This window comes from Calidris pugnax, unplaced genomic scaffold (genome assembly GCF_001431845.1).
Source record: "Calidris pugnax isolate Ruff unplaced genomic scaffold, ASM143184v1 scaffold132, whole genome shotgun sequence".
Lineage (NCBI taxonomy): Eukaryota > Metazoa > Chordata > Aves > Charadriiformes > Scolopacidae > Calidris > Calidris pugnax.
In genome coordinates this window covers 323,458-334,746 of record NW_015090910.1, presented here as the reverse complement: position 1 = coordinate 334,746, position 11,289 = coordinate 323,458, and the positions used below count along the sequence as shown (strand labels likewise).

Here is an 11,289-nt window from a genome sequence, read left to right as displayed (position 1 = left end):
CATCATTTCTAAATGTCCTCCCCCCCCTTTTTTTTTCCCCTGTGAGTACAACTATGGCAGGTCTTTTCTTCAGATGATCTTCTTCATGCTGGTCTCCAAGACAGCCATTCTGCTCTGGCTGAAGGCTGGATGAAGCCCATTGCCTACTCTTAACATTCTCAATGATTCTTCATATTCTTTCTTAATTTTCTCCAGGAGACAAAGTTTGAATTGCACAATACATCATTACCTTTTTGAGGGGAAAAAAAAGATACGTACGAAGACCCACTTAATACCAAGAAACAGATGGAAATACCTGTTGCATCCATCTTCCAGAAGAACAGTTTAATGCAGAACAAATATGAAACCTGCTTGTGGAGGAACTCCACGTGGAAAGGCTGACAGGACTGAGTCCAACAGGCCAAGGCAGCAAAACAACAGCACTGTGTGAGATCAGGGGACTCCCAAAGAGTTTGACCCAGATTGAGAATTAGCCATGCAAAACCAAACCAAGTTCCACCTTGGTTCTTCAGGCAGGAAACAGAGCACTGAAGGAGGGTCTCTGTCACCCTGTCTCTTACACATGATCTCTGACAACATAAACTAAGACTCCAATTTCACATGGATGAAGCCTACAGGAAGATGACGCTATGAAATACAGTCAAAGAAATGACTTTTTACCTTCCACAGATTTAATCTTTGCCCCACTAAGCTGAATAGGAATTTCTCTGGACTGCACTGGATGCAGGATCTTGCCCTACACACAAACTCATGCTTCAAGACGGCCTACGTAAGAAGGTACTAAAAGCAAAAGGTTTAGGAAGGTTGCCTTGGTGTATCTGCATAAAGCACAATAATTACCATGTTGAAGTAAGACCGGATTTTGACCCCTCTTGCCAAATCCCAAACGATGACATTTCCATCGTGTCCAGCAGAGAAGAGAACTCTTGGATCAAACGGATGAGGTTCAAGTACAAACACTTCATCTTCATGGCCCTAAAATTAAAGACACAGCAAGATCAACAAGAGGACTGTCTCAAGTACTTACCCAGAAATTCAATATAATAACGCCAGCAACTGCAAAGTTAACCTATGGAAGCATCCAGTAAAGAAAACTGCTTTTGACCACACATTTCTGGGTTTTTTTGGTAGCAATGTATTATACTCTTCTTTTTCCAGCTGTCATTTTAGCTTCCTAAGAAATATGTCAAGTATGTCACCTCCACACTACAGCCCAATACTTTTGCCATTATTTTAAAAGATTAGAATCTACAATATGTGGTATTTTTGGTCTTAATGCTCTCCAGATTTCAATTGGCTTAGGCAGAACAGCAGTTAGAAATTTAACTTATACCCATAAAGAATCAAATACGTCATTAAAAGTCAGAGAACAACGCCTCCAAAATTAATACTATATTTTAAAGCTTTGCACGAAATATTTCCATCCCTAGAGGAGCATCCATTTACTTAGAGTTACCTACTTTCTCAGTTAAAAAACCCCAAAGTATCAGACATTAGTAAAAATATTGTTTGATTTATTCTAGCCAGAAGCCTATTTTTTTATCCTCATGGAATGATTAGGCTGCAGAAGCGTTTCTGGTTAAACAGGGCAAATTTATCCATTAATGGGATTTCAAAACATTTCTCAGGTAAGATAAAGGTAAAAAGAAAGAATTGTCTCCTTCTCGCCTTTTAAGAAAAAGGGAGAAAGAAAAAAAAAAAAAACTCCAAAATCAGTTTCAGATATCTCCAACAGCAATGCTTATTTGCAACTTTAAAGCTTTGTTTTCTAATGAGTTGACAGACATCTCCATTACACTTTAATTATCTGGAAAAATATGTTAAGGCAGTTTTCAGATAGAAAAAAAATGCGTAAAGAAGAATTCTGATGCTGTACACATCAATTTTGCATCAGGATTGATAAATGAAGCTGGAACACCTTACCATGAGAATGTGAATGAGTTGGCCAGTGAAAGAATTCCAAACTTTCAGAGTCATGTTATTTACTGCTGTTATGACAGAGTTGTCGTGGCGGTCCCACGCCACCATGGTCACTTTTAGCTTCGTGATTTTATCTTCAACTCCTTGTAAACTTTGCCTAAAACAGAAGAGCAAAAAGTTTCAAAGCAATCCTAGTTTGTCCAAACATTTTTATGGCCCTAACAAGTGAAAATGCTTCTGTATTTTGCTTTATTAAGTAGAGAAGCACTACTTCAAGAAATTGGAGAAATTAAGAGTGTTTTCCATTATGTAGCACATACAACAGAACTGCAGATGCTTAAACAATGACTATTGGGTCCTCTTAATATCTTAAAGAATATCATGATCTGTTTTTCCAGAAAATGCCCCGATACATGACCTACCCCAATTAAATTTGATACCTACACTATTTGTTGTGACATTTGAAGAGCGAAAATCCAACCAGTCACCCAGTGAAGAGTAATTTGTCCTGGAGAATATTTGTAATAAGCATTTATAAATACAAAAAGAAACAGTCTGATCCCTTTAGACAAGTTAAATCCTCAGGCTGTATTTAGTACTACACCACCCCTTTACATCACCCTACTGCAAGTAATAATGGTGCTTCACCTTCAATCTGTTTTATTTTCACCCTACAAAAACCAAACACCAGCCATCCATAATATAACCTATCAGAATACTCCCAAAATTACATTTTTGTCACTGAGGTTTAAAGATGAACTGCCATTGAATTCTTTAGCACATTAATTTCTGGGCAAAACATCAACCTAATGCAACGACAGCATATTACCACCAAGTAGGCAGACAAAAATATAGAATTTTCCATATAATAAGCACTACAATACGTTACACAATCGTATATATTGTACAACTCAATAACAGAAAATGTAGTTAGAGCCAGATTTCTTTCCAGATTCAATGCAGAACCCAGGAGGCTTTATAAAGCTGAATTCACTCTTTCCTTTCAGTGCAGCAACTTCATTTTCTTTGATAAAATTGTGCTTGTGCAGAAAAGATCAAATTTGGAACTGCACTTATCCCTCTAGTCAAAAGGGCAGAGCGGAATTCAGCTAAAGGTGCTTCACTGAAATGAGCAGTTCAGTTTCTCAAAGAAGTTCCACATTTGTGACTGCAATGAAAAGGAATCTATTCCTATTTTCCCCAGGACGAGTTAAAACTAAGAATTTTTACAGAGTAATTCAGTCTGTTCTCAAAGCACCGGTGTTTTATATACTCTTGTCCAGCAGTTTTGTATTTGTGTTTTGTTGCATCTGCCCAGAACTGGCAAGATACTCTCTGATCTGAACATCTAATGAAATTACAGTTTATTAAGCCTTCTCTTCCATCCCTCTCTTGGTCTTTCGGACATCCTTCCAGAGGATTACTCCCAAAATGAATTTTTTTTAGCTTTTCCTTTTAAATATCATCCTTTAAACCACTCGGTATGATCAATAAGTGGAAAAGGCTTATCCCTTAAACCCATTATAATCCTTTCTAATGTATGGCAGTTGGAAAACATCTCTATGCCAAAATAAAAAGGTTCAAGCCACAATTCCTATGAAGTCATTCTCCATCTTCAAGTCCCTCCTGTGTCTTCTTCTAGTGTACAGAAGTGTCCCATAGCTACAAAGCCTTGTAAATGCTCAGGTTATTTTAACAAATAAGGACTTGATACAGAGCAAGCAATTTATTTGCTCTGTCACATGGTATGAAAGAACCCAACCACTGCTTCTCTGGGCACGCAGATACCATAAGATCTTTAAGTATTACTAAAAAGCAAGCAGGCTCAACAACAGATCTGACCTAGTTGTTTTGCTCAAGAAATAAACATCTATTAAAAAAGCCACATAATTCTGACCTTTAATGGGTTTTGAGTATCTTTTATTCTTTTAATCTACTCAAAATACCAGTGGAGCTATTCTCAGGACAAGCCAGTTTCCACAGCTGAATCTGTAGTCAAGTATTTGTCTTCACTGGACTTGAAGAGTTATACAAGAGTATTGTGCATTTAAGCAATAATAATTTAAGAAGGCCTTCCCTTCCATCCTCTTTTTTCCTTTCTCTCTTTTCTTATTATTTTTTAAATAAGTCAGCAAATTGTATCAATGGCCTTCAGGTATCTCCCTGATACAGGCCATTTCACATCCCTTACCCTGCTGGGCGAGTAGCCATATCTAACAAAATGCTTTTCCATTCCCGTCGCTTAAATTGCCAGATTCGTGCTGTTCCATCACGGCTCCCACTCACAAATCTAACAAAAGGGGGGAAAAAAAACGTTACTCAGAGATCAAAGGCAGATCTGTACAGAAAAGAACACCTGAAAAGTCAAATTTCAGAACTTAGAACTCAAAAAAGGAAGTTATAAGAAACAGTTTCCCTCTCCCGACCCACTTCTGAACTAATTGCACTTTGACCTCTGGTGCCCTCTGCTGAGTTGTGACACTGCAAGTATATTTAAATATAAATGTATTTTACATATGCAGATATATACACATCCGTTTCTTACAAAGAAATGTCAAGAATTCTTATACTTCTTACTTTTGGCAAATTCAAAATAGTTTAATCATTCATGAAAACAAGTATGAAGCTGAAAGCTGAAAGAGGAGTATTATCAAAACAAAACAGTGAGAACCGAATAGTTACAGATCATTCTACTGGATGAACCTCAAAACATAAAGCAATTATCATTTTTTCCTAACTACTTCCAGAAACAGGTATTAACAAGTGTCCACAAGGTCAAAAATCAGTTGTGTGCTTACCTGCTACTACTATTAGAAAACTGAATGCTGTCAACTTTGTCCTGTATAAAAAAAAGAGTAGAAAAGGCAAAAAAAAAAAATCAATTATTATACCAAATTATCCAAATTATTATTTTAATCAAATACATATGTAATTTTTAAAAAGTATTTACAGTATGAAACTCCAACTCTGATATCTTCTCTGGCTGACCTGATCCAAAGAAATAAACCCTAATGATGTGATCTGTACTCCCAGTGGCCAAAAACATTCCACCTGAGAAAAACAAACAGATAAGTCTTAAGAAAAAAAAAAAAAAAGAAAAAAAAAGAGAGCAATCTAATGTTATCACAGTATTTTTAAACGGCTGTAACATTAAATACTTAAATTTATCCCCTTATGTTTATAGCTGTTATCTCATTTCAGCTACGCCTGTAACTGGCCTTTAAGTAAAAACAAGATTTAGGAACTTAAAAGCTTAACTGGCGTTGAATTATCTCACATTTGCTGTCCCATTTTGTCCACAGAGGTATGGGAGAGATCAGGTAACTACAGCAATTTGTTACTGACTAAGCCCTTAGAAGCCTCAATCTTAACAAAAAATGAATGGAACTAGAATTGCGGGATACTGTCTGAAAGTCACTTTCTGTCATTTTGATATTTTATCCAATTATTTATGTTGCATTCCTCAATTGCCAACCCTGGAATCAATGGAATTCAGACCGTGAGAACCTGGTAATCACCACCTTCCTGTCCTAATCCCTCTAAATTCCACCTCAGATAAAGCCAACTCTGAGAAAAAGGTATACATCTGTGTTTTAAAAGACTTGCAGTCACAGGAGACTTACTTTCAACACTCTATATTTAACCATTTTCAAGACTCACCGAGAGTTAATGCATAGATTCTGAATTTCTATTTGAAATATTCTGGCCTTTTTAATAGCTACTTCCACTCAGTTCCATCTTACTAACAAGAAATATACTACTCTAACTGTATTATACTTTATTTTACTCTCCAAATGACTTCCTACATTGAGACAAGGAAAAAAAAAAATAATTAAAAGAAAGTCTTTTACCAGCACTAAAAGAAGAACAGATCATTTGGACTCCGGGCCGAGGGCGCTCTGTAAACTTCGTTGGCCTCGGACTACAAATAAAGAAACAGTTAAATAGTTTCCTAATAGGGCTTGATAAAATAAGTCAGTATTTTAGAAATAAAGCACAGAAGGACAAAATTAAATACGAAGGAACAGATGGCTGCCCATCTATCAACATTTTGGTGTTGACTATGCTTCATGATCTGCTCTTTAGGAAACTAAGACATCCAGATGGACTCAGTAATCCACGTATCAAGGAGAGCTGTATCCCAAGTTAATTCTCACTCCCATCTCATACTGCTCTCCAGAACAACTCTCACAGAATCATGGACTGGTTCAGGTTGGAAGGGACCTTAAAGATCATTGAGTTCCAACCCTCTGCCCTGGGCGGGGACATCTCCCACCAGACCAGGTTGCTCTCCTGAAGTCACTGACCAAGCAGAACAGAAGACACTAAAGCCAGGTGCCCACCATGTCAAGTTTTAAACCACGGGGTGTACTGGAACTCTTGTTATACAACAGAGAAAAAGAGCACAGTGCTCTTTACAGAAAAGCATACAAGGGTAATTTAAATAAATTCAGGGTTTTTCACAGTATTAGAATATACCTGTTTTTCAAAGGACATACATTCCTTGTGGGCTAGTTTCAAACAGTGCCCGAAGGACATCAGGACAATGGCTAGAAGGTTGTAAGGAATTTTACTTTATGGCCTGTGCTTACGTTTTAGGCATTTCAGAACCTCAGACGTTCAAGCAGAACTGAAGCTTTGATGGATGTGGCACTTTAAGAGTGTATAAAACACAAACAGATCTGATTTGGTTCTTCAATCTTACTTCAGTTCTGCTCAGGCACTGCAGCACTCTCAAACCAGTAGGTGGCCATGCAGTGTGCCATCTGCAAGCTTCACTCCAAGGATAAACTCACTGGAGAACAGCAGCATCACACCCACAAATGTCACCGCTGAAGATTTGTTTTAACACAGAAGAATGCATATTCATAACTTAGCCAACATTTTCTCTTTTAAAAGCAAAATTGCCCATGTAATTCACAGACTCACAGAGTGATATGGGGTTGGAAGGGACCTCTGGAGATCATCTCCTCCAACCCCCTGCCACAGCAGGGTCACCCAGAGCAGGTCCCACAGGAACGTGTCCAGGGGGGTTGGAATGTCTCCAGAGAAGGAGACTCCACCACCTCCCTGGGCAGCCTCTGCCAGGGCTCTGCCACCCTCAAAGTCAAGAAGTTCCTCCTCATGTTTAGGTGGAACTTCTTATGTTCCAGTTTGTGCCCGTTCCCTCTTGTCCTGTCCCTGGGCACCACTGAAAAAAGCCTGGCCCCATCCTCCTGACACCCTCCCTTGAAGGATTTATAGGTGTTGATCAGCTCCCCCCTCAGTCTTCTCCAGACTAAAAAGACACACGTCCCTCAGCCTTTCCTCATAGAAGAGATGTTCTAGGCCCCTCATCATCTTTGTAGACCTTTCTCCACAAATCTATTGCCATCTCCAATAAAGTAGGAAGCATTAAAACTTAGTGGTGCCTGGGCATAAAGCAAAGTACTAAACACTAGTAATACCAGTTCAGAGATCTTTGTCCAAATTGTCCACTCCGGCCGTTTCTGGGAATTTTTGCTCCAGGAGTTTTAAGGTAGCTCCCTGCAGGCTCACAACAGGGAAACCTGACAACAAGACAAACTAAACGAGACAAAGGTCTATTCTACAAAACAGCTGAAAACCCTTCTTAACTAACATCAGAAGAATTCTGGGATGATTCAATAGGCAGCTCACAGAGTGTGGAGCAAGTGGAAAGAGAGAAATAGGCTGCTGTTCTCTTCCACTCTGGTTTGTGAACTCTGCCTTTGGAGTTGGGACAGCTGCAAAACAGAGCAGGTACACACTTATGTTCTACTCTGGATAAATTCTCCAACTTACACCTCTCTAATGTTGTTATTTTAGGCATTAGGAGACAAAAGATCCTGGCATTCTTTTACAACAGAGCAGAACGTGGTCTCTGCAAAACGAGCTGGGCAATCAGTATTTTGGGGAAGCAAGGAAAGGGGACAAAAGCCGAATTTCTTGCAGCACGCAGAAACCAAGCTAATTGTTCTTGCTTTATTTTCAATCCAATTATTAAGTGGCTGGAAGGCACTGAGATCCCTTCACACGGTTCATGGGGAGGTCCAGAAAAGCCCTGGTGAACCATTCTCCTCCCGGAGGAGACACATATTAAGCTCATCACGAATCCAGAACCAAGAGGGGCTGCAGTCAAAAAAGAACCCACCCTTGGAACAGCAGCAAAGAAGCCTTTTGGTCTCAATTTGTGCCTCATCAAGGGACACTCTCATCCATATAAACATCTCAAGATCATCATCTTGAAAACGCAGCCAAATAGTGAAGGAATTAGTTATCTAAGTCAAACTCTGCAGCCTAACCTCACCCTGGACATGGAGTGGCTCAAACTTCTTCCCATAACACGCACGTGTGATACAACCTCTCCTAATGAAGTCTTTGCTCACAAAGTAACGACCAAAGTTCAGAATATCTGAATTCTGATGTATCACCAGCCCCTTTAGGATCAAGTGCCTTCTGCTTAAGAAAGGAGATGGGAAGTATCACACCCCACCGATGACAACTGAGTAATCAACCTCTGGTCCAAAACAGTAACACCAAAATCATCAGCACAGGTTTTTCCTAAGGTTTTTTTCCCCCCCTTTTTAATTATGGTGTGTGAAAGATAGAAAAGAAGAAAAGAAGTATAAGAAGCTCCTCTATCCAAGTCTGTGAGACAGTTCTGCCAGTCACAGACTAACACGGGAAACTACTCATGACCCAAACAGGTGGTAGAAGAATAATAAGAACACTCATTACCTTTCTCAGAGAAGATACACGTTCAAGTATTTTGCAGTGCAACAAATTTGAGTAATTCTAACCTTAAACTTGAGGCAGATTATTCTTGAATTTCAGCTGACCCAAGGCTGATTCTCTCTCTTCTCCCTCCTGTGAACTGACACAGGATCTGACTCGTGTTTTCTATCGCCATCCAGAATAGCAACAGGTGACTAAATATGGGGAAAGTCTTGATTGACTGAATTTTTAATTGATTTCCCATCTGGTTTGGGCCACATTCCTTGACTACCTTACCTAAAGAAACTACCAACCCTTCCATTCAACCCAACCTCCCTGAAAGGAGGGTGTAGCCAGGGTGGCCGGTCTCTTTGCTCAAGGAACAGGTGATGGGACAGGAGGAAACGGCCTCAAGTTGAACCAGGGGAGGTTCAGATTGGATATTGGGAAAAATTTTGACACGTAAAGGGTTCTTAAACCTTGGAATGGGCTGCCCAGGGAGGTGGCTGAGGCACCATCCCTGGGGGGATTTAAAAGATGGGTTGACATAGTGCTTAGAGACATCATTTAGTGATGGTTTCTTTTTATCAGAGTTAGGTTGATGGTTGGACTTGATGAAAGGAAAGGTCCCTTCCAACCTGGGCAATTCTATGACTCCTCTAATTGGAAACCAGTGTCTAATCTCTCATCCAATGGCACCAAATCTCCTGTAACATGTGTCCTTTTGCAGTTTATCAGAACAGAGCTCTGTCACCAACCACCTCCTGCCTGGGCCATATGTGTGACCTTGGTACCAAACATGCCTCAATGAGGTTATCCAAAAACTGGGAGCCTCTAATTTCAGAGATACTATGAATACTGCAGCAGAGGGGCTGGTAAAGCTGAACATAAGGATGTTTGCGATCTAAGAATGAAACAAAACAAACATTTGCAGAGATAAGAAAACTAACCAGAGCTGGGGCAGGGGATGAGACATTAGAAGGGTTAAAGGAGGTCAAAGACCATTTTAATGGCAAATACTCCAGTTTTCAAAGTAGTGACTTTTCCAATTTTTCATGATCTGTTGAGATAAATAATCGCTCTGTAATATTTTGATCTTATTCTCTAAGTGGGGAATAAAGAAAAATTTCAAATTTTCCTTTTTCCTGAAGAAGCTGACAGGGAAACATTCCCTTTAGAGGGAGTTCCCAGGAGGGACTAAACCCAATTTTCAGTTAGAGACAGGGAGTTGATCCAGTAACTTCACCACCCAAGCTGGGTTCCACTGAAACAGTTTCCAGTGCAGTTAAGAACCAACCAGATTATTTTCCATTCGAGAGCCCCCCAAACACAGTAGTGTATCCAAATGCTGCCTTTCCCATATTTCATGAAAAAGTTCAGCCAAGTATTGCTGGTGCTGCCAGTCATCCTCAAACTACAATCTACCCCATGATCATCATGAGGCTGCCCAACAGCTCATCATCTTAACTCACTGTCAGATGATTCAAGTAGTGCAGGGGGTGAGGTGTGTCTGTACGTATTTCCCTTCTCTCTCTTTTTTTTTTTTTCTTTTAAGCAGCTGAAATTTCAAGACTTTGCCACCAGTCCCCATTAAAAGCACTGGATGATTTAGTAACACGCTGTCATCACCAACAGCAATGGGATTCTTGAAGGACAAGTTGCAGTAAAGCTCAGGAGGAGCATGAAAGGGATGTGACAGCACCTTCACCCATGGCACTCAGATCTTCTGGTCTTACTTGAAAGCCCCCATTTCTCCTTTCTGGGCTGGGGGCTGTGCTGGAACCGAGATACAGGGCAGCAAGCTCAGACCTTAAATATTTGTGGGAAGAGATCTTTTCTCTGCCAGCTTTCCTCCTTTCTAGAGATAACTGTGGAAAATTACACTGGAGTCTTGGTTTCCCAGTATCATTAAGTTTCATTTACTGAAATGAGCAGGACAAACATAGGTTGAAAAGTTTACAGTTTAGCACATTAAGTAAAACTTCCTGTAACTAAGGAATTCCCCTGAACTACCATTCTTTTCAGCTCAGGAAGAGCTGCATTAAGACTTTACTGGGTTTCCAACTATTTTGATATCGTAAACGACATACAGTTATGTTCCAGTCCCAAAAGACTTATTCAGACTTTACCATAATTTTAACAAGTTTTAGCTTGGATGAAAAAGCATCAATTACATCAAATATGTAACAGCTCTACTAAGTTCAAACCAAGATCTAAAACCAATGCCCTGCCACCGAAGCAGCCAAAAGTGGTATGTAAGAGCAGAAAAAGCACACACTGCCTTTAAATATCTTTGTATAATGCATAATATCATAAGGCAAGGAGTTTCATAACTTAACTGCACATTTTATAAAGAACCATCTCCTTCCCACCTGGAATTGGCCACCTTGATAACCTCAGTACAGTAAGGGCCAACAAGTAATTCCTCACAATATTCATGACTGTTCATGTCATCTTTTTCCAGACTGAAGAAATGCAGCTTAAAGGGTTTCTCTGTACAAAATACTTCCCAAACAGAAAGTAAGGAGGGTGCAAATTCCAGTCTCAAAATTTACTCCATCATTGAGCAACACGAATCACTGACTTGGGTTACCAGAACCAGGTCCTTGCTGCTCTCACAGGACACCTGAACTCATCTGGTTTCCCTTTGCCACT

General features: G+C 39.7%; 1 protein-coding gene across 1 annotated transcript in view; it reads right to left on the bottom strand.

Moving 5' to 3' along the window:
- Positions 1 to 11,289, bottom strand: part of PHIP (pleckstrin homology domain interacting protein) — an 89,636-nt gene that overhangs the window by 61,787 nt on the left and 16,560 nt on the right. The window contains exons 6-11 of the mRNA XM_014949331.1: positions 5,772 to 5,842; positions 4,871 to 4,971; positions 4,719 to 4,759; positions 4,112 to 4,210; positions 1,924 to 2,077; positions 841 to 975 (exon numbers count right to left, since the gene is read on the bottom strand). Coding sequence (XP_014804817.1) covers positions 841 to 975; positions 1,924 to 2,077; positions 4,112 to 4,210; positions 4,719 to 4,759; positions 4,871 to 4,971; positions 5,772 to 5,842 — 601 coding nt within the window. The remainder of the gene's footprint in view (positions 1 to 840; positions 976 to 1,923; positions 2,078 to 4,111; positions 4,211 to 4,718; positions 4,760 to 4,870; positions 4,972 to 5,771; positions 5,843 to 11,289) is intronic.